The following is a 24,976-nucleotide window of genomic DNA, read 5'->3' as shown; positions in this document are numbered from 1 at the left end:
ATTGAAAATCAAAATTACACAAAGCTGAGGTAATCGGCACAAAATTCCAAAAAGGTGAGGTTATCAGCCGCACACTTTTCCTATAAGTAATTCTAACCTTATCTGCACCAAATGGTGCATAAGGCACTGCATTGCATCAACGCAATGTTACATTGAATGTTAATAACTTGAAGATGATTGGTCCTACGCTTCAGGTACCAATTCAAGTAAGGTTTTTATTAAATAAATATTATAGTGACAAATCTCTTATATTTATTTTGATCTGTCTGGGAGTCGAACCCGCAGGACCTCAGGTGCGGTAGCTTAGCGCTTAACCACAGTGTAATGTATTATTAGATAAAATTATTTTCCCCAAATAATCAATATTGTAATACATATTGGACATAATTAATATTTAACTCCTTAATATCAATACAGGAGCAAGGTAAAAAGCATGTAAATATTGTATAATATTACTAAGTCAGACTATAATGGCTAAATTATAGTGTAAATTAAAGGATTATATTTGTAATATGGTGTTATCATAAAAGTTAATCGGCAGAATGTGTTATAAAATTAATTTATTTTTATTACGGTCTGACCAAGTGGGGTTAGAATCAAAACATACATACATACTTATATTCGTGTCATTTTTTAAACATCTCAAAAAGCATTTTTTTGGGAATCGAACCGCAATTGAATATCACTTGATTATTTTTTTTTAAATCAGGCAGCTAATTTGTCAAAACTCATTTTTGTAAAATTGTAGATATATTTTTTTTATAATTTAAATCCAATCTGCCCAAGAAGTGAATTTTTTAAACAACAGCAGATGAAAATGTTGTTTTTATTATTAAGTTTTGCTTGGTAAATGCCACTATTTCTTAAAATCTGTTGTGACACGTGTTTCGATGCATTCAGCATCATTTACAAACACCGTAACACCGGTTTTCACTTGAACTGAAGAAGAATAAGATTTTAATACTTTGCTTTATTTTGCAGTAAATGTTCCTTTGAAAAAATGAGTTCTGACATAGCAATCAATATTTGTGGTTTAAATGAATACACAACACAAGCACGCAAACACTTATTTTACCTGTGAAATCACCGTCACCCTCATACGTTCTAGATTTGTGTGTGTTTGCGAGAATCACTATAATAATACTTTATAATACATAATACAATCTACAAAATAGTGAATTAGCAGAATAAAGCGAGTTGTGACAGTGTGATGCAAGGGAAAGATAATACGGCTCACAAGGAATAACTACACATTCACTCTAGTTTGGTACTCGGGTCAAAGAATGAACAGAGATTTATGTGTTTATCATATATTTTCCACAACCTAATTTAATGACATTTTATAAATAATATCAATGATCACATCAGTGATAGAAATGCATCAAAATGAAGAGAGAAAAAATATAACCTTTTTTTTTAAACCCTTATCCTTACCCCTATTCACCATTGGGGTGCCAATAGGGCACTGCGCCATATAAACGCAGTGTTATCTTCATCGTTTACACATGAAGGAAAGGTGATCAGCCCCCCTCTTTAGGTACCAGTCCAGGGTAATATTGAATAAATAGTAGAGTGAAAAAATCACTATTAATTATTTAACCCCCCCCTCCGGGAATCGACCCGGGACCTCCAGAACGGTAGCCGAGCGTGCTGACCATTACACTACGGAGGCGGAGGCGGATAGAGCATTTAAGTGAAATTTTATCTCCGCGAAAGTTAAACAAAGAAGATGCTACTGTTTATAATGCGACCCTCTTCCACACCTAATGATGCATGAGGCACTGTACTAAATTGATAAATGTAATGTTAGCATGATCATTGATATCACAAAGGCAAGATAAATATTACATTGAAAAAATCTTTTTATATTCAAACCCCCCTGGGAATCGAACCTGGGGCCTCTAAAACGGTAGCCAAATGCGGTAACCGCTACATACACCATTGAAGTCGAAAAGTAATTGATTACTGTAGAACGGGGCTACTCGAACATTGATGTGTTACTTGATCCCAGTACAAAAAAAAATCTGTATTTGGTCTACAATAATGAACGTATCGACATGATTCATTGTTTCCCTGACAGGTGACGCTTATTGTCACAATACTTCGATCGATACCACAATCTAAATATTTTTTTTGTACTGGGCTCAAGTAACACATCAAAGTTCAAGTAGCCCCGTTCTACGGTACCGTTCATTCATGATTATTTTACAGCCCGAATACCAAAATTACTTCTAAAATATATCAAATTATACCATCACCAAAAAGTATTTGAAATGAAAAATGGATGAAATAATGAATTTATAATAAATCAAAGTATGACTTTATATCTATGTATTTAAGAAACCACTTGTGCTCAAATATTGCAATTATTAATCTAAATTAGGAAAGGATGAAAATTCAATCAAGTATGCGTCTGGCATACTGCGTAATTGGTTCGATCGGGTCAGGTAATTGAACCCCAACCTATTGAGATGATTGGTGCAACAGCAATCCACTTGAATTCAAGAGTGGTCCAGGAGAAAACAGATGAATGATCATATTTAATGTAAATATTTGATGTGAATATTTAATGTGATATTTAAAATGATATTTAACGTGATATATAACGTGATATTTAACGTGAATATTTAATAGTCTGGTGCAAATTCAAGCGGCGGGCCCGTTCCAGATGGAATACGTGCAATGCGGAAGGCGAGAGGGGATGAGTGATGGATGGTGATTATTGCAAATGGGGGTCTTTTATATACTGGATGAGACTTACAGTACTGAGCTTATCATTAATCTTTTGTATCTTATCCTCTGTGTGCTCGCGTGTGGCGGTCGCCTGGATACCGACAACAAGAAGAGACGGCAGACAATGCCAAGTGTTACTACAGGACGGGGGCCGTGGCGGAGACACACGGAGCGCCCTCAGGCGCCCCCGTGTCTAGCTACTCGGCCCCAATACACCATACACAAAACCAAATTGAATAAAAATGTCTACTAATCTCGGTCACATGAATCGTGTCATATTTCCGCACATTCGAGGAATCTATTCCTTTTAAACAGTTTTTATTCATTTAAAATTTAAGTTTTACTTAGTAAATAAGTTTTTATCAATTTGCAGTGTGTTTGGTGTAATTAGGATAGGACGAATATGTACATTTAACTTTTGATGATTTAAAAAATGGCGATTAGTTTAATTTGTGAATTTACTACATATGGAACTATCTATTTGCAACAATTTTTTTTAAAGAATTTAACTCGAACCTTTTTTAAGTATCCTTAGATGTGTAAAGTTTTTTTGTTATTGTTCATTCTTTGAAGTAATATAACATCACACTCTCCTTATTATTCACCGATCACAAAAAAGTTTTTACTTTGTGTAATACAACATTTAAGTGATATTACACAAAGTAAGGGATGAATGATAAGAAGAGTGTTATATTACCATACCACAAAGTTAATTTGTTATGCTTTTCAAATACAAAATATAATATATTATAATTATATCAATTGTGACATGGTGGGACATGCCAGGAATGCGCCACATTAACAAATGTATTGCGGAAATAAAATGTGACATTAAATCGTCATTTTTTTTAATAATCAAAAGTTGGGAAGTCATGTGGATACAACGATGAGAGCACAATAAGTGTACAACTAGAAGGTATGGAAATATACACCCGCTATGGCCAAAAACCTGGAAAAAATACTAACACCGACAAAGGAGGGGGATTACTGGAAACGGGAAATATACAATATAATATATATGTATATTTATATACGTAAGGATGACTGCATCTAAACTGGGAGAAGCTAAACTCGCTATGTTCCGCTTCAGCTTCCTACACTTCCAAATTACCTCTTTCAGTTGTCTGTCCAATACTTTAACTTGGCCTTCGTATGTCTCTTCTCTTTGTGTCGCCTGGAGACAGAAAGCCGCGCCAGCCAAACAACAAGTGCAGTGGTTAAACAAAACTTCAGATTAGATGAAGAAAGGGTTAAACAACAAGATTATCAATCAACGAGCTATGGACCGATGGTAAACATAGGAGCGCCAGGATTAGATGTAGCGGGCGGGGTACGTTTAAATCAAGTATTGCTACATTTAAACCAAAGATTGGTACATCGAAACCAATGATTGGTACATTTAAACCAAAGATTGGTACATTTAAACCAAAAATTGGTACATTTAAAACAAACATTGGCACATTTAAATCCTTTGTTTATGACTGATATTCATAATCGATACATCTTAGTACGAATGCCTTAAATCAACTGACTTTTAATTGATATTAGAATGTCCTAAAGAGAACATATTCTACATTTATAAATATGTGGCAAAGAAAAGGACCGAAAGTGCTACATGATAATTAAATACCATTAAGAAAAGAGCTAGTTGCTATGACAATATTTTGTAATTTGCTTGCACTGTCAAATAATAATATATTATTTAAGTAATGTAAAAAACTATTAACTATTGAGTATTATATTTTTATGTACCCTTGCATTTACCCATCTACTTCGAACACTGGTGTCAATCTGATTAGAGCGTCAATATGTATTACTGGCGGTCAATAAAGCGTTAACGAACTAAAAAAAAAATCTCAAAAATGTGTGAGATGTTAATCGGGAGTTCTCAATAACAAAATAAAAACAACATCTATCGATCTATTAGTTTCAAAACAACGGCAAATCATCTCGTTCGGTTATCTAAATATTAAAAAGGAGATTATTCAAAAATAAAAATAAAACAACAACACTGAAAACAGAATACAGAATTAGGGTCTCAGGCAGTTAGGGGTCATTGTTATATTGAAAGGGGGTTCCCGGTCCGATGCACAGACCTCCTTCAAGCGGGTAGTGAGGGTCTTGATTTGGTTTTTGTATTCCTCCTCACGCTGGTTGGCCTGTGTGTCCACAATAAAATAATCAAATAAAAAGAGACCCTTCGAGAAAATAAAAACTTAACAATAGTAAATAATAAAAACAAACAGAGAAAAACAAACCATGTTTCATATCAATTTATCTAGTCACATTTTGTCTAGATTTTTTTTTAATAGCATAAAAAAAAGTTAAGCATTTTTAAAAATTCAAAGTTTTAATGATAATTATTGAACTATGTAATTTATATCAAAAGGTACAATTTACCACTATCCATTCAAGTATTTATACCTTCATCTAAAATTACCATTGAATTTACATATATTTTAACAAATTTGCTTATTGAATTCAAAATTAAATATAAAAATGCTACGTAATCCAATTTTTTATTTTTATTTTTCTCTTGCAAGATAAAGTATTGGTATAGAAAATAAAATGCAAACATTACCTTTTCTTCTGAAACTTCAAGGGATTTAAGGTTGTTGCCTACTACGCGAAGTTCTTCTTCAAGCTCCACAATTTTGCTGCAAAATTATAACCAAAATATTAGGAAAAAAATATGTAAAATTATCATTAATGCGTTATCAAAAAACAAATGAAATGGATTTCTAAGTAAACGGCAATGGAGCCACTCCAAAGTAAATTGATAACACGGGACTAATCAAATAAAAACATTTTATGTCTTCCAATTCCTGATTAAGTCACTTTTTAAATCATATTCAAAAAGTCCCTCATAATATTTAACAAAATTTAAGTTCAGCATAAAAAAAAAGTTTCCTGATTCTTCTAGTCTAGTCTATTTGCAAATTATAACTCGATTGCGACCAACATATATGTCGATAAATAGGTGTATAATTTGACATTATTTGGGACTAGAAACTTAATTTCTTGAAAAAATTCAGATTGTGGATATTATTTGTGCTTAAAACATATCGCTCACTCCGTTATATCTGAAGTTCGTTAAGTAGATGTCCGTTATATCGAGGTTTAACTGTATTTACTATACATATTGTATATATCACTCACTCCTTTCAAGAACGTCATAAATCAAAAAACTTGATTTTTTAGGAGAACGTTTTTAAAGTTTAAAAATATAATACAATGTTTTAAAAATAAATATCAAGCCACTCATTGAACTTTTAACTGAGCAAGTGATCTTTTTAGGTAAAACCTGAAGTTTTTATTCTCCGTTTGAAAAATATTTAGTATATTTAAAAAAAAATTTGAACAATACCTTTTCTTCAAAATACAAAAACAAGACTTTCTGCCCAGTAGCGGGTAAATATAAGTTAAAAATATGCCTCTTTTGCTGGAATATAGTTTATTTTCTGGGCATTCTGAAAACATAAACAATTGAAAAATGTCGATTTTCGATTTATGACGTTCTTGAAAGGAGTGAGCGATATAGCCTATTATTCATTCTGTATATTGACAACTGTCTAAATAAGGAAAAAAATACATTTTTAAAATAGTAAATATCTTAATAACATCAAAACTTTCACTATCAATCAGATTAAAGTTGACAAATTTTTGGACATTTCAATTATCAAATGCAAGAAATCCACATCTGCATTTATATTGCTAGAATTTTTTCCACTGCTTTTTGATGCAATTGAAAATCTTCAACCCAGGGATATCTCTGAATGACAAAAATACAAATGTGCATATATTGATTTGACCGACTGATTTCTGGATGCAATTCCATTTAAAATATATTAATTTTTAGTATTCATGTTAACATGAATAAAATCTTAATTTTAAATTTCACATTATTTGAAGAATACTAAATTATGTAATTACTACACAAAATAATATGGTTCATAGAATCAAACATTTATATTTTTATATCTTATCATTGATATATTCATCAAAGTTTGATTAAGATAAATTATAATTTGCAAAAGTAACAGATTCTCAGAAATAGTGTATTTTAACTGATTATATTTATATTATAAAATATTTTCGATACATTAATGATTTTACAGTACAGCAGGACCTCTGTTATCCGAACGCCGAAAATTTACCCTCTGTTCGGACTAGTGGAGCGTTTGGATAACAGTTTTTATCAAATATAACATGTTTTGTGAAATTTTAAATGTATTTACAACTATTTAAAAGAAATCAAATATTTTAGTTGGTCGAGATTTATTTAATGACGAGTAAAGAGCATTGTCTGGCAAATTTATGTAAAAGCATCTTCTCTGGAACAGGTATATCTACTTGATCAGACGTTTTTAAGAAACGAAGGAGGGATGAGTGGGCGTTCAGATTAAAGAGGTCCAGCTGTATTTCTTAACAATTATCAGCAAATTGCATATTCCATAGAGAAAGTCATTACTACTAATACACCTCCGCCTCCGTAGTGTAATGGTCAACACGCTCGGCTACCGTTCTGGAGGTCCCGGGTTCGATTCCCAAGGGGGGTAAAATAAATATAAGTGATTTTTTTCACTGTCATATTTATTCAATATTACCCTGGACTGGTACCTGAAGCGGAGGGCTGATCACCTTTCCTTCATGTGTAAACGATCAAGATAACACTGCGTTTATATGATGCAGTGCCCTATGCACCATTGGGGTGCGGATAAGGGTTTTTATTTATTTATTATTACTAGTACACCACATTTCAATGAGCAAAAATGATAAATGGTGCTCTTACTTGAGATTAATACAAGTGAGCACGAAGCATTGAGCAAACTTACCTTTCGGAGTGCTCGGCGCGTTCCTCTGCTCTTTCGAGGTCTTGCTCCATCATGACAAGCTTACGAGCAACCTAAGGGTGTGACGGGGCACACAAAAAAAACAAACTCCGTGCAATTAGCAAAATATACCGTACTAACAACACACAATACAGTTATAGCCAAACAAGCCGATTGAATTTATCACAAAATACTTTAATAATTAATTAAAATTATGCGTGAAGTATGCAATTATAGAAATTAATGTGCTATTTTGATCAAGAAATAATAATTTTTATTTATTAAGAATACAATTTTATTATAATTTATTAAAAAATAATAATTATGAATTAAACCATTATTATTATACATTCGTATGTTTTCCAGTGAATGTACATTGATCGTGAAAATAACAATAAACAATTACACATTCATCAAAAATTAATGCACTGTTTAAAATAATAAAAAAAAACACAACATTAAAAAAAAAATACATGAGGATTTGAATTTTTACTGTACAATATCTCTCCTTTTATCAAACTCTCGAAGGAGGTTTATTTGAAGGAAGTTTTAATTGCTTTTACTATCTTAATTCATTCAATTGATAAAGAGAAGTGAATTATCGTGATTTTAAGAAAGAATGATAAAAATCTCAAATTTTCTGTGACAAACAAAATAATAATGTTGAAATAATAGAAAACAATTAATTCTTAAAACTAAATAATATTTTCAATACTTTGCACAAGAAGATTTTTAGCTTGCTTTTAGTTTTTTAAAATTGTAAAAATAAATTGCATTTTTCTTTTTATTCAAAATAATGCGACTTAATTCAATAGGCTTGCTTGAAAAAACTAAGATAATACTTAAAAGCGATAATAAATACAAATTAAAAAAAAAAAAACAAACAAAATGGTGAATATGTAAATAATTATTCTTAATTGCGTAACAGCAAGTTTAAAATAAAGACAAAACGTGCACAGGTGAAGGCCGCCACTCAGCTCCTGTTTCTGTAAGGGAATCTGTTACTACTGAATTGTAAAATCCAAAACAACAGCGAAAACAATCGAGCAAGATAAAAAATGAAAAAAAGAGAAAAATATACTTCTGACATGAGTTGGGAATGGCAAAAATCTATGTATGTATTACATGGAAAAATGATAGTGACTTTTATTTTAAGCACTACAGATGTTTGCTATTAATCAAAGTATCCCTTTTCCATCAGAACATTGTATGCATATGTCAATTTGAGAACAATCATTGAAACATTGACAATTAGAGGGGAAACATGATTTAATTTAATCGAAAACATAAGTTCATAATTGTAAACATCACAAAGCAAGTTATAAAAGTATATAAAATTCGTGATCATATAAATACACATGACTATTACGAAATTTCAAAATGATTTTGATCAAATTGGCATATAAAATGTGCCACTGGGAAAAGGTCAATATATTAAACTGTTTTGTGCCCCAAATCATAAATACATTTCTCTCTATATGTGAGATAGAAAGTTATAAAGGATGGTAAAAATCAACAAGCTAAATACACACGACGGATCAAACAGTTCCAATAGTAAAGACATACGATTCTCCAGCATCGGCACGTTCCTCAGCACGCTCCAAGTCAGCCTCAACCATGGCCAGCTTACGGGCAACCTGAGAGTAAAGGCAACTTAGAATCGTGTATAGCACGGAGGAATGGAAAAGATAGGAAAAAGGAGTAAGGTGGAAATATACCATGTGTCGAAATATAAAAGAGTGAGGTATAGATTTTTTTTCCAAAACTCGTGAAAAAAAAACAAAAAAAATAAATTATTTGGACATATTTAGTCATGCGTGTCACCATGTCAAGTGCCTAATCGGAACCATATTAATATGCACTGAATTCTAATGATTTCTGTGATTTTGATAAAATAATGCTAGCTAAATATATTCATAAATTTTATCATATTTATCATTGAGTCACATCAGATATCCACCTATTGAGTAAACATCCTATCCTATTTCCAATAAAAACTAACCAGTGCATTATTGGAAATTAAAACCAACACAAAATTGAACAAAAAAATGGTAAATAATTGCAGGAATGTATTGCCCACACATCTAATCGGGATTCTTTAGTTTCGCGTAACGGTAGGACTGGTTGAGCTCATTTGGTTCATAAAATCTTATCAAATTGTCAAGTTTCACTAATCTCATCTTCATTTCTCGTGACTTCTCAGTCATGTCCCTCTATTTTCACAGAATTTTGAGGATATTGTCTCGTGATATTAGATAGTGTCGCCAAACGCCATATTATTAACGTTGCCGTCAATACGTTCTTACAGCATCAAAGTGTGTGATAAGTTATATTTAGAGTTTTTTTTAAAAATTTCATTATTTAGAGTTTTTTTTTAAATTTCATAAGTCGAAAAAGAGAAGGCAATACTTTATTTATTCTATTACATCTAAAAACTGAAAACTGACCCTTTTTCACTCATTTGGTTAGGTCCTTTTCTTGTTTTTGGATAAAATACTGTATAACTTTGTGATATTTTTAAAAGGTTACCATATTTTCTTATCTGCATCTAATAGTGGCTAGAGCACTACGTGCTTGTACTCAGGATCAAAATAATGCGGTGTTATCTTGATGGTAGTAATTCAATAACAATTACTATTTAAATTCAATCAGATTACGATGACGTCTTCCATGCGGTGTGACATTAAATTCTCATTATTAGAAAACGGGACAATTTTATTTAATGGAGTTAATTATTGACTGTTGTTATCTTTGTCCAATGAGTGAGTATACTCAGTGCCAGATAACACATTCATCTTGTCTCACGAAAAAGATAAGGTACAGTACAGGTGTAAATAACAGGGATTATAATTTGAGTTAGAATATTAGTAAAAAAAAAACATGATAAAACACACTATTAAATTGATCATGATAAATTGGGAATTTAAATGATTATTTGAAAAAATGAGAATTCTACTTCGAGTTACACCTACTTTAAAATAATTATCAGATAGAATTAAAGATTTGTATGTCCAAACATCCAATTATAATTAATTTACACTGACCTCTCTTAGTAAATCACACAAAACAAGATGCATAATATTTTTCGCATCCACTTGGTTCGCTTTTTTATAATCATTTCATGTTTTGATCAATAATGCTTGTCACTGTTGGCTACCAGCGAAGAAAGGTTACTATAGCATTTCTTGGTTAGCTACGTTTACCTAAAGCGGTCGATATGATTCAAGTATTTAATTCGGAGACAAAATAATGGAGGTGCACCAATTATTATTATAATAAATATTTGATAATACCAAAAATAAAATTATGACAGATGTTTTGCCTTGCGAGGCCTTCAAACTAACAAGAGTTTTTGTTTAATTTAAAAAATTAATTGAATATTATATATCACATTTATACCTACTTTAAAATAACTATCAGATAGAATTAAAAATTTGTATGTCCAAACATACAATTATAATTCATTTACACTGACCTTTCTTAGTAAATCGCAAAAAACAACAAAAAAAGATGCATAATATTTATGATTTTTTTTCATAGTGTAACAAATTTCATAGTGTACTTTTTGAGTGCATATCTTAAAATGGCAATTACAATTGCATTGGCACATCCGGCCTTAAAAAACTTTTGATCAATTTGAGATTAATATTGATTGTCTGAGGCGTCATCCTACTGAAAGGAAATGTGTGTCGATTTGCATTTTGAAATGCAGAACACAATACGGTGATTGATATAACAATGAAACATTAATAATCAATACAAATCATTAGCGAAGCCATTCCGTCAGGCCATTTAGGGTGTCTATGATAATTGGATATCATTATTCGAGTCTACAACATTCAACTAGAGGATGTGTGAAACACCATGGATGTGAATAAAACTTTTACTTTCTATATTGTTCGCCTTTAACAGGACTTTAAATGCACATCAATTCATATAGTATATGAAAACAATATTGTAGAAGTTCTTTGTAACATATTATGTAGTCCGCAAGCGTTTTTATGAAAGAACAAAAAGATCACAAAACACAAAGTTAAGAATGTTTAATCAAATATGGTTATAAAATTGTGAGCCTAGGATGTTTTTAATTCATTGAATCCTAATTTTCATTACAATAAATGGTTTGTAAGTAAGAATTATTCGAATTTGTAATGAAAGAAAAATATAATACTGGGCAAAAGCTATGCAGACCGCGGTTAATTTTTTGGTAATAATAAACTCTCCATAATTTTGTCATTAGAATAAAAGAAAAAATTATATATTTTAAATTGTGATGCAAAAATATGAAATGAGTAAGAATAGAATGGTATATTATTAAGAGTAATAATTATAGTAGGAATCGGGGAAAAAGAGAGTCGTTGCATCATGATATATCAAAACAAGCCAAGTCCAGTAAATTTTTGTAGGAACTATTATTTTCTAGCATATTTGCATTTATAGAATTGCCAAAATTGACAAGAAAACCAATGTAAAGTGTCGGGTTGTGGTCCGTGGTTAGTGTCGCGGACTCTTGAGTCAAAGTTTTTCGTTTCGAACCCACTCTACAACAATTTGATACCTATTTCTAATAATGAGCCGCTTAGGCTCGCAGAAATAGTTTGAAATCGAAGTATTTTTGTAAATAATAAAAACAGAATTATTTATCTTTTTTTTTAATGTAAACATTGATTCATTATTTGTGGATTTGGCTTGTCTTGATATGCGACAGACACATTTAATAAGGGCGACTGAAGGAACAAACAGACAGGCACAATTAGTCACGCAGACACTCGGTTCTGAAAGTAGAAAGACCTCATCATATTTCTTGTCGGCTTCCTCAGCAAGGAACCTGGCCTCCTTCAGCTGGTTCTCCAGGGCGTCCATGCGCTCCTCATCAGCCAGGGACCTGTTTTCCAGGACCTTGCGGGCACTGTTGGGAACATCGGAAGGTGCGACCAAAGTTTAAAAAAAGAGGACAAGAAAAAGTGACCAATCCACAGTTGAAAATATTCATAGTATATTGGAAATTATTGATTGAATATTATTTATTGATTCAGTGTTAACTTTTCGGAATGACTAATGATTATTTTTTAAAAATTTAAACACTTATATAACGTCACACAACTAGTTACGAAAGCTACAGTCGTTTTCGAAATTAGTCGCGTGTAATGAAATAAAACTCAATTAGTGATATTATACAAGTGTTTCATTTTGAAATTGATTGAATAGATTTTAATACAGCAGTATTGACTCATTTTTTTCGCTGAAGTAAAACTGTTAAATCTTTTAATTAATTACAATACGCTGTCAATGATAACAACATGTAAAGAAAACATCTGTCTTTCTTAACATTCAATATTGAAATGGAATTGGTCTGTTTTCACAGAAATTGTAAGGTTATGACAGCAAGCTTGAAAAGACTGATTTAAAATAGTTTACAAATATTTTTAAAACATAGTAAAATTTAATGGGGGAAGTTAAATTATCCATTTAAGAAAAGGGCGTTGTTCACAAAATAATATTATATCAATAGGAGTTTAACAGTAAAAATGTGACCTTAAATATTCAGCAATAATTCCAATAAATAATGGGTGATAAGATAGCGATATCAATTTTTTTTAGCTGCTCGGCTCCGCGCTGGCAATTTTACCTGGAAATAATCTGTTAACTGAACACTTAAGCGATACATGCACAAACACATTGATACAACAAAATAATGTAACGGATTATAAGTGTTATTGTAGAATTAAAACTACAATACTTGGCATATTTGAGCTGTGTCAGTATTTCCCTCGATATCCCAATATTTCAAAGATGAAAATCCCAATATTCTATAAATCAAAGAACAGGGAAAAAAATAGCTTTGAATATGTGAAAAATATATTAAAAAAAACACATATACTGGATATTGATTCCTTTTAACACACTCACGCGATTTTTACAAGTATTGCTAATATTTTTTTGCTAATTGACAATTATCGAAATCAAAAGCATTCGATCGACCTTAATATGTGTGAGATATATGTATGTGTAATAAAATGCAACTTGTCATCAATTCTAACGAGTTCATTGAAGTTTCGATAGAAATAAATTCACAACTCAAATATAAAATGCTAAAATTATACAAGGTTGCCCTAACATAGGCAATTCATATTTTTTGTACTAAAAGTTTTTTTTTAAAATAACATTCCAATGCTTTAAATAGTCTTTTTTTCTAGACTAAAAATATATAAAAGAAAAATTATACAAACATGAAAATTTTTTCAGCAACTTTTTTTTTCATTTCATCAACAAAGAGTGAATTTTTTTTATTTATTTATTAAAATATTTATTTTGTGGTCTGTTGTGTGTATCAGACCATTGTGATTTTATGTCAGTTTCAAATTATTCCAACAAAATAAATACCATGAATTCCTTACATTAGAGCACTTGTAGTATAAAATATACCCGCCTATTGATAACCATAAAGTTAAGTTCTGATTTTTCAACTTTAACAAGAATTGTAACTAATTTTCAGTAATAGGAGGAACCCTTCTCCTTAGTGCTATCTCTTATATATGTAATTACCAAATTTTTTACTAACAAATCTTTATTTTCATGGCCAAAATCCATTAAAAATGTACGATACAAGAGATTGCAAAAAGCAAAAGGCTCGATCTTACCAAATGAAAATGGGTTATGTGCTCTTGCAGTATCGGTAACCTAACCTGATGATTATCAATGCGGGGCAAAGTTAGGTTAGGTTAGGTTTGTATTATTCACCTCCTCGTATTTTTTGTCAGATTCCTCGGCTATGAGTTTGGCTTGTGATAATTGTGCTTCCAAAATTCCCACCCGGTCGTCCTCCATGTTGGTTCTGTTCTCCAACGCCTTCCGTATTCTGGGTTAACACGCATGGGTTCATTTTAGTAGGCACACACACAACACACATGACAAATTAGTCCACGACATTTTCACAACATGAAAATTTCGAAAAATATTATCTAAAGATAATTCTTGCCTGACAGGGTTGAGAATTGAAACATTCTCACGTACGAGGTCACTGTGACCAGAGAATACAGTTATTCAAAAGATCGGACTAGTCTCTTCGGGAAATAACATTAAATTCTACAGATAAACTTACATTGAGCAACTTCTGATATTTTCAAGTAATTTTTCAACAAAATGTGTCTCATTGTTTAAATAAACTACTTTTTATTGCCGATTATTGCTTTATGAAACATTTTTCAGTCATTTAAATTGAAAAACTATTTTGCACCTATACAATATAATTCCATAAACATCATTATTCATTAAAAATGTATGAATAATCAATTTTTATTGGAAACTATTATTGATAATTACTGTAGTTATTCTATCTTTCGATAGTTCTAGGAGAGGCACATGATAAAGGCGGCTATAAAATTAATAGAAACCTCAAATTAGATAAAATATAGATTGTATTATAATCCTTTTGTTACAATAATAACCAAAAAGGTTATTTAGTTATCGAAAATGATTATTTAGATATCGTAATGCTTCAGAAATATATTAAATGATTTTACAGACTTCGTAAAATGGCAAACTGAGAGTAAAATAAAAAATAATAATATAAAATATTCAACAGTAAATAAATTGATACTTTGATAAAAATTAACACAAAGAGCTATAAAATTAAACATATTTTTATAACTAACTAAAATGCTGCAGAATTTATTAATTAAAAAAAATATATTTATATATTCAACAACATTTAAAATATATACACATAAATTTTTATACCAAGTTTGTAGCTACTCAATGTGTGTCGTTTACACATATTAAAAAGCAGCAAGTTTCTAAACTATTCAAAACACATAATTTTGTTTTTAAGGCACTAAATTTCATTTGTTATTTGATTAAATAATGAAATTTCCTACTATGCACTATGAAAAAGTGAGATTCTGGGGCTACAGTCTCTTCAATATTACGGCGGACGTATAGACCAAACTGCAAAATGAGCAAAGGCATTTAAAATCGCGGGGTGTAAACTAAAAAGTAGACTCTGCCTAAAGATTTTCTAAATTATTTATTGTGCACTAATCGATGAGGTAACTATATTGTAACAAGGTACGTATAATCAAATATGTACAAATCGGAATCAATTAACTGTGATCGTTAAGTACTCACAACAAAAATAAGACACATACTCTCTGTTCGCTTAAAACAGACCTAAGACACTTTGGGAATCCTAAAAATAATGTTAAATTATTATGAATAATATTATAAAGAAAAACGACACTAAGAGTTTAATAATTACTAACCATTAATGGTAAGCTTGCGAGATCCAAACAAAGGCAATTAGCAAAACGCATGCAAAATCAAAGAATCTATTGAGAAAAAATAAATCAAAATATAAATAGACATTTATTATTGGAAAGATATAATGAAATTATCTATTTTCAGAAAAAAAAACTTAATTAAGAATAAAGAAAGAAAATAAGGAATAATTGAATGTTCGTAAAAGTAATCAACGGGAAGTATATTGGAGGACGTATTTCACAACATATACACATCTATCGATATATTTTAAATTTTGGAAGACTGGAAGTAATTATTTTATAATATAAACTCTCCCGAAAGTTTATATTGACGCGGCGATCTATAGGCACTAAGTTGTCATACACAAACTGCTGTATAAAAAAAGTTTTCACTTTGAGAAAAGGCATCTCGTGGAATAACTCGTATATACATTCGTAGGAGTCTATATCACAATCGATTCAGGAATACAAATTAATATTATGAAACAAATAGATATATATTGCTATTGGACAGTGATGATTTTCCTTTGCATTTCATCTGCATAAATGGATGGAACACGGCAGTCTTGGTGAGATTTTGTCAGTCGCAAAACCGCGTCAAAATCTGCATTCAGATTCTTCTGAGAAGATCCGATAGCCGCTCGATGACTTCCAAATAGACCCATTCGACAGAGACCGTCAGACTACCGGAATGCCGATAGAGATACCGAAAAAGTGATATCACTCGCATTCCCGAGAAGTTATAAATATATATGCTTTTTAATGTTAATAAAGGCGGTTCATAAACGACCATTTGCAGCCATGATCATCTTGATTCTTTCCAGGCGTTAAAAGCCCTGTGGCCTATAACTATACATCTCGCTTTTCCAAATGGATTATAAATATAGGAGTTATAGTATAGTTTGATAAAATGAAGATTAAGGCAGTTTTTAAACAGCCATCTGTGGCCAGACGATGTTAGCTCGGGGGTGCTAGGGGAGCGCGAGCCGGGCCATCAGGCCGGGGGACAGAGCCCCTCTATGTCGGAGGTCTGGCTAAAGGCGGCAATGAGTTGTCCTAACCGTTCCGACTCGTCGGCGGCCTGGCTGGCCTCGGCCAACTTGGCGGTGGCGGTGGCCAGACGCTCCTCCGAGCGCTCCAGGTCCTCCTCCAGGAGCTGAATACGGCGGTTGAGGGCGGCCACTTCGGACTCAGCCTGTGGACAACAAAAAAATACACATTAGACAACTGATCATTAACACATTAAACATTAGATAAAATTTATAAACGCGAGGAATATCTAATTTAACATACTCAACTATAAAGGATTGTACTAGACTCGTTTTGGTGTTTACAACAGCCGCTATAATTAATATTTTCATTCATCATTTTCTTTTGGAAAAATCGCCTTCGAAAAAACGTTATTTTCGTAAGTTGGCAATGAATGACGTCACAGAAACGATGGAGTTATTTTAATGTTGGTGTCATTGCTAAATTATTGGCGGCTCTATTTGTTGTGATGTATATGGTCCAGTATGTTAAATTAGATATTCCTTCCGATAAAAACAAGTGTTTTCTTTAATCATTGTAACACATTAAACGATAAATAAATAACGAGATTTCCTTTCACAACATTTTGAGTGTGTCCAAATACTTGTTCACAAATCTAGGTTTTCTCCACCAAGTCTCAACATAAATACAACATAAACAAAACATCTCTAAATACCCAGATTCTTCTTCATCTACGTTGAGATGTCAAAAACGATAAATAACTCCTAAGTGGAGAAACGCAGATTTGTGAATAAGTATTTGGACACACTCAAAATGTCGTCATACATTTTATTCCGTAGTCAATATATATATATATATATATGTGTGTTTTTACTATTTACAAAAATACTTCAATTTCATACTATTTCTGTGAGCTTAAGCAGCTCATTATTAGAAATAGGTATCAAATTGTGGTAGAGGGATTCGAACCGAGAAACTCTGACTCAAGAGTCCGCGACACTAACCATGGGACCACAACCCAATACATATTATTTAAAACAAAAATATACAAAGTTCCAATCCTAAGACTCACTTGACCTAAAATATTTTTTAATTTTTACGCAACATTTTTATGGCGATACAATTAAATAAATATGTGGCGACTACACTATTTGTTCATAACATCAATATTTATATTACACTCACGACGACCTTGTCGATATTGGTTCCACGGCATTGAATAAACTAGCACCAACAACTAATAAAATTCCTCAGCAGGTACTTTTTGAATTGCCAAAAATAATGGTGGTTAATTTTTTTTTTAAACATTTTTTTTAAACGAGTCTTCCTCTAGTAGTTACTAACGCGTTTGATTACCATTTGTGAAGTCCTGGGTTCAATTTCCGGCGGGGTCAAAATAAATATGAGTGATATTATCATTAAAATATTGAATTAATAGCTTTCTTTGCCTTGCCTTCATGTAAATGTGTCGGGTTGTGGTCCCATGGTTAGTGTCGCGGACTCTGAAGTCAGAGTTTCTCGGTTCGAATCCACTCTACCACAATTTGATACCTATTTCTAATAATGAGCCGGCTTTCAGAAATAGGATGAAATTGAAATATTTGGGTAAATAATAAAAACACAAATATTTCTCTTTAAATAACAATACAAATAAAAATAATTAAATAATGATCAAGTAAACATCGCATCAACCCAATGGATTAATTAATTAAAACGATTCGTTGGAAAATATATCAAATGTATGTAACACAGTAACTAGAAATGAAAAAATTGATATTTGAAACCAAAAAAAAGGAAGAACGATACACGTTTCATATCAAGTTGAGACACCTTTAAAATTGACATCCATCCGAAGGGTGAATAATCCAGTGTACGATTTAATCAATATTATTATTTAAAAAAAAAAAACCTGTTATAACGTGATATAACTACTGCGTTTTATCCTCTCTTAGTACGAATTATATTTCTAAATATGGAAGAACAAAAGTCGTGTTGACCTTTGCGAGATTTGCGCGACTTGAATTCAGGATTTTGCGTATGAGTAAAGCACACAGTGATTGAATCAATAACACATGAAAACATATTTCTAGTGAATTTTTAATACTTATTGTGTCAGTAGTAAAATGTTTAATGCGTCGTAGTACTATGCACGAGGTTATGGGTTCGATTCCCTGTTAAGCCTGTTTTTTTCCCCCTGGACTGGCACTTTAAGCATATTCATATAATAAAGCGTATTATTAAACATAATAAATCATTCGAGTATTCAAAATTGTCATACGACTTTTTCAACCGCAATGGCAGCGCCATGTGATGAACGTTGATAACAGTAACACATGTAATACTGAACATTGCTCATGGCGGACAGCGCGCTACTTTACGAATATTGTATTCCCACAAGCATTGTGAAATTAAACGGTATTAGAAATGTGTGTTATCTCTTTTATTTATTTTCCATTTAACCAGACTGAGACTTTAAAATCTGAGTTTTATTATCGATCTGAAATATCGAAACTATTTACCATTTACAAAGCGAAATGATTTTTTTTAATGGATGTAAAAATGTATGATGTTTTTTTCAATTCAGGACAGTTATTGTAAAGTTTACCCTTTGCAAGCAACTGGTGCGCGTTCAGCATTTTAATTCACGTGATCGAGAACCAAAAGTATAAATAAAAAATACAAAATCCACCGATAACACAAACTGATGGTCAGCCGATACGAAATGATGTCAGAAATAGTCAGATCGCGGATTCAAACAGTTATGTAATTTGCCTCTCGTGATTAATATGCAGCACAAAATCTTGTGCCGGCGAATTAATAAAAAGCTTAATGTACAGTGTTCCTGGAAACTAGTAAGAAAATTGTTTTCATGAAAATGCAAATGTAATGTTAATGTAAATATATCTACAGAGCTTTAGTCTGACGTCATTCAAGTCAATAAAGAACAAGGTTGGCTTAGCGGGCTAATTTGGCCAAATCCATCCCAGCCAATTTTGTGAAACCTTTTCTAGATAGAAAAGCAAATTAAGGCCCAAAATACGTTAAATCACAACTTCATTTTCTTTAAACTTGGGTAAAATTCGACATAATTGATTTTTTTCTTAAAACACAATTTTCTAAAAATAAATATATGATTTTGAAAAGAATAGAGTAATGTACTCGTATCTCCCAAATTTTAAACATGCTACCATTATTCTACAAAAAAATATATAGTAAACCCCTCTATAACGTTGAGATGGGTACCGCGTTATTGGAGGAAACGTTATAGGTGTTATTTAAAAAATAATGTTTTTTCATACTTTTTGATCAGCTGTGACTGAAATGAGTCATTTAAAATTAAAATAAAATTTAAAAAAAACATTAATCCCCTACAACGTTCCCTCCGAAAACGCTGTTCCTTTCTCAACGTTATAGGGCGGTTTACTGTACACTATATATCAAGTGTCCTCGGCACGGAAAACTCACTAAGGGCAGATTATTTCAATTTGTAATTATGCGTACAATTCAATAAAAATAAATTAAATTATTGATTTCTTGAACAGTGGATTGCTCGATACGGCGTTTGAACATTAAAGCACATAATGGAGTCACGCATAACCGGATATATTATAGATAAAAAGTTTATCGTAAATTATTACGTGTCGTGTTCTATGACGATATGAGGTAGATATGAATTAATCCATATATACATAGAAAATGCACAAGTATCAAATTGGAGCACACACCCACATACGAGTATAACAGTAGCTGTAATGATCCAATAGCCAGTGAAATGGTTATCAAAACGGAGCTTCAAATTCAAATAAAGGCAAATAAATAATCAATCAAAACAATTGAAAATATAATATGCTTTGCTCAAATTAAATTCAATCGAGTGTGACAAAATTCATTACTATAATAAAAAGCCCTTCCGTCATGCGACACAGTTTCTGGACGGATTCGAGCCAATCCCAATCCCTGGGATATGATTCCATACGGAAATTAACGTTTTAACTACGTAATGCAGATAAAGGGTCATAATTTTTCTAAAATGATAAATCTAAACGCATTTAAACAATTTTTTTTTTGTATATATATAAAAATAAGACTTGACAGTAGCAGAAACATCACCCCACTAGGTGATTGCCAAATAAAAATAAAAATAAGGTTTAACTTTACTTCGTACTTTACTTTACTTCTTTAGTATTCGATAAAAAAAAACAATATTCGTCATTTTTGTGTCGAGTTTAGCGTGTAAAACTCTATATACTTATGTTGATTTAACTTGTAATCCCAAGATCTCACGTATGGTAATAATAAATGAAAATATACATACATGCTTAATCATTTGAACTTAGTGGGAAGGCGTTAGAAAAGCCATAAAATTATGTTCACAAGGTAAAAACTAATTGGACTCTATGATATTAGAAGCTATAAAGTGCTTAGTTTAATTACATTCTAAAATTCATAAAAATATATTTAACCTGTCAAACTTGAAATAATATATCTATGTCATAACATTTTGGGTGTCTAAATCCTTGTTCAAAAATTTTGTGAATAAAATAACAGGTAAAATTATAAGCTTCATAAAAAATTAAAATCACGTTTTCAAACGTCTACTAGTTTGTGAAATAATTCGGGAAGGATCTTGCATATCATCTCACCCGCTCCCGATGGTGCATAGGGCACTGTATGATATAAACGAAATGTTATCTTGATTGTTAACACATGAACGTAAGGTAAGCAGCCCCCCGCAGTCCAGGGTGAAAAAATCACTTATTTTTATTTAACCCCCTGGGAATCGAACCCGGGACCTCTAGTGGGGTAACGGAGCGTGATGACCATTAAACTACGGAGGCGGACGATTCGATGTAAATATTATTTCTATAAATATCACAATGGCATGGCATGTAGGTATCAGATAAATTATACACAAAATATCTTTTCACTTTCATACTACTCATAGTAATGTCCGATACCACCATATTGGAGGCGTTCAGACTATAGAGCCAAAACAAGCGGCCGAAAGTCGAGCACGCTCGGGAAATAAAGCGCACATCAAACCGTTAGTGGCGTACAGTTTCGAACTATTATAGAAAGGACACCGCGATCGGTGAACGAAATTGAACGAAAGTGAAATTAAACGAAATGAACAGTGTCAAATTATTTTACACCGCATTCCGCGACAATTGCGCAATCGTTTATTTCGATAGGTCCACTTTACACTATACGCCAGTGTTTCCCAATGTGGCAATAGGGTATTAATTTTCTTTTGGAGTTGCAATGTAACATAAAATACATACTAGTTATAATCAAAATTAAATAAAAATAGTATATATTGCACGTGCGATTTTTTTATTTGAAGTAATTCGCTTTTGTTCAGAATTTGTTTGGTGAATAAAAAATTGATAAGGGGGGCGTGGAGATTTTTTATTCATTAACGCGAGGTATGGTACAAATCGGTAGTGTAAAGGCAAAGGGGTATATCTGTCAAATTTTCCATTTTTTAAGTTTGTTCCACAAAATGTCGAAAATAGTGTATTCCATAATCTGGCGCAAAAAGGATATAGCTGTAGTTGCAAGTTGAAGATATGTACATATAAAAATACATAAAACAAATGAGTTATTTAATTTCACAAATTTGTTTTTGCTCTCCTGTAAAATTTGGTCTGAGACAGATATACCCTTTTGCCTTTACACCACCGAAATAAGATTGGGAAACACTGCTACACGCTCATATAGGTAGGTATAAAGATCGACACACACTCACACGGATGTTCAGTTTACAAATAGGAATCAATTATTTTCTATCGTCTGGTATGTCCTAGTATGCGTTTGTATGACAAGGTTATATTAGTGCGAAAAAAAGCTGCGAACATATTAATTTATTACTCCAAAGATCGGGTCGTTTCCGTTTGTGTATTGAATGGTTGGGTACTACAGACACACGGTGTAAATATTTATATATGAAAAAATGTTCAAACAGTCTAATGACAGTATAAATATCAAAAGGTAAAACTAAATGCAGAAATAATATTAAATGTTCATACTCGTATAAAATTCGGGACTAAAATTGTGGTATTGCATAATGAATAAGCAAATACTAACACTCGTATATTGTAATTATCTAAATATATTAACAAAAATATAAATGTTCGTCTGTTCAAAATCTTAAGTCCCCCAAAGTTATTCATTGATTGCTTTGAAATTTCGACACAATGTTGCATACGAATATGCGTGTATTCTTATTTATATACCTGCGATTGGTGTTTTTACCTGTGACAGTTAAAAACAGTTTTTACAGCAATGGCAGTGCCATCTGTTGGACGTAACAGCAACACACGCAATATTGAATATTTTTCATTGCGGACAGCATGCTTCTTGACAGTGCTGTCACATAGCATTTTCGATTGCATTGTTATTTCATAGATTTTTAATATTTTCATTGCATTGCGAAATGAAAACAAAAAAAAGTGTTTACTATTTCTTACATATTTAACCAGACTGAGCCTCTTAATTTGACATTAGCACTCTTTGAAGATTAATATAGATAGAATTAGATTTTATATTGATTATTATTTGTCTTTTAGAATCGAAGTTTCCAAAGCAGAACAAACGTAAAATATTTAGGTAGTTTAAACCATAAATTTTAATTAAACTTTCAAAACAACGCCATAAGAGGCTTTATTGTGATTAATCCCATATGACATTGCACGATAAATAATCTCATTTTTATTGACACGTTTTCCATTTATGGTATATAGGTTTCTCATTATCATAAGTCTACCAGATTCGGCAATTGGTCCGGTCACCCTATGATTAATAGCAACAAAAAACGTAAATATCAAATATTAATAAACTTAATTATTATTAAAATTTAATAAGTTAAAATTATGAATAAACGAATTAATTAGTGAATTATTTATCCTGTTCTATTTTGAGGGGTCGTCAAATTACAGCAACATCTGCCGAGAACATTGATGAAGAAAAAAAAACAGAAATTTAACTCTTTAAATATATTTCGCTCGCTAAATTAGGTTCCAGTAACATGTGGTGTTTAGAAATATACGATATCAAAAGACCCTTTCGACTGCGTAATGTTAAAAATTTGTATAATAAAAGCGATAGAAATGACAAATATTTGTGTCCCAACCAGAAACACGAGAAACCGACAAATATTTTATTGTAATAACAGCCGGACAGTGTCTGGATTCAATACTCCTATACACCGAATGCAAAACCTAGGCAATGATTTCGCGGACCGTATCGATATCTGGAATATGTCACTTCCTTACTATAAAGCTATAATAATAACAATAATTCCTATGGTCATCCTTGTTTAGGTAAGTACTTTTCGAATCAATAATATACTTAAAAAGAAAAAAAAAAATATTTTTTCATAAAGTATACAAGATAATAAAGAAAAAAAAATGTATTTGGGAATCTTTTAAAAAAATATTTACATTAAAAATACTTTCCTTGAATATCAAAAGCACATTTTATTATTATTTTTAAGTAATAATACCCACAGTAGTCAAAATATGGAATTTTAAAAATTCGCAAAGGTATATTTCTCGCATGAAAAATGGCATTATCTATCGGTCGTGTGTCGGAAGCCACATAAATGGTCTGACTTTGCAAGCAGATGGCTTATAGAATCATACAAATTACGCATTTTTAACTCTTGTATATTTTTGACACTTTTTTATTAAATTACCAAGAACTTATGAAGGTCGTTCATTTATTTCATGTTATTTTATTTGGAAATTTTACAGAACAGTTACATTAATGGGTAATAAAAAAGAGGTATTTGTAACATTCCAGTTACAAGATTCCATATAAATACCTGAAAGAAGACGGAATCGAGGAAAAGGGAAAAAGGGAAAAAGGGAAAGATCAAAGCTCAAGTCCAGACAAATTATGTGAAAATTGGAACACACCACGATATGAATATCGACTTAACCAGAAAAGTGCTAATTTTTTTAAAAACTTTAATATAATATATTTGATACTAAGAAATGATAAGATAAATTTTTCATTAATATAAGAATAACTTATCGAACATTTCAAAAAATATTAAATCCACGTGATTGAATATCATTTGCAAAATCGTTATGAAGAAATAGAGACGATGAATGATAAATTCATAACCGACAAAAAGAACGTGAATATCATTATAATTTT

General features: G+C 31.5%; 1 protein-coding gene across 24 annotated transcripts in view; it reads right to left on the bottom strand.

Annotated features, from left to right (window-relative positions):
- The window catches only part of Tm1 (tropomyosin 1), an 88,525-nt gene that overhangs the window by 7,347 nt on the left and 56,202 nt on the right, over positions 1 to 24,976 (bottom strand). For 6 of the 24 annotated variants that reach the window (XM_088273500.1, XM_088273499.1, XM_088273512.1 and 3 more), the window contains 5 exons: positions 16,885 to 17,018; positions 12,357 to 12,474; positions 9,132 to 9,202; positions 5,315 to 5,390; positions 4,830 to 4,892 (listed from right to left, as the gene is read on the bottom strand). In XM_088273500.1, coding sequence (XP_088129626.1) covers positions 4,830 to 4,892; positions 5,315 to 5,390; positions 9,132 to 9,202; positions 12,357 to 12,474; positions 16,885 to 17,018 — 462 coding nt within the window. Of the gene's footprint in view, positions 1 to 2,761; positions 2,825 to 3,844; positions 3,908 to 4,829; positions 4,893 to 5,314; positions 5,391 to 7,568; positions 7,640 to 9,131; positions 9,203 to 12,356; positions 12,475 to 14,306; positions 14,425 to 16,884; positions 17,019 to 24,976 lie in introns of all 24 variants that reach the window. The other 18 variants (XM_088273503.1, XM_088273505.1, XM_088273494.1 and 15 more) reach the window with 5 other exon arrangements.

Source organism: Brachycentrus maculatus, unplaced genomic scaffold, assembly GCF_059751285.1.
Source record: "Brachycentrus maculatus isolate JH-2025_06_01 unplaced genomic scaffold, ASM5975128v1 h1tg000586l, whole genome shotgun sequence".
NCBI lineage: Eukaryota > Metazoa > Arthropoda > Insecta > Trichoptera > Brachycentridae > Brachycentrus > Brachycentrus maculatus.
The sequence above is the reverse complement of the archived record's forward strand: the minus strand, read 5'-3'. Positions and strand labels throughout refer to the sequence as shown.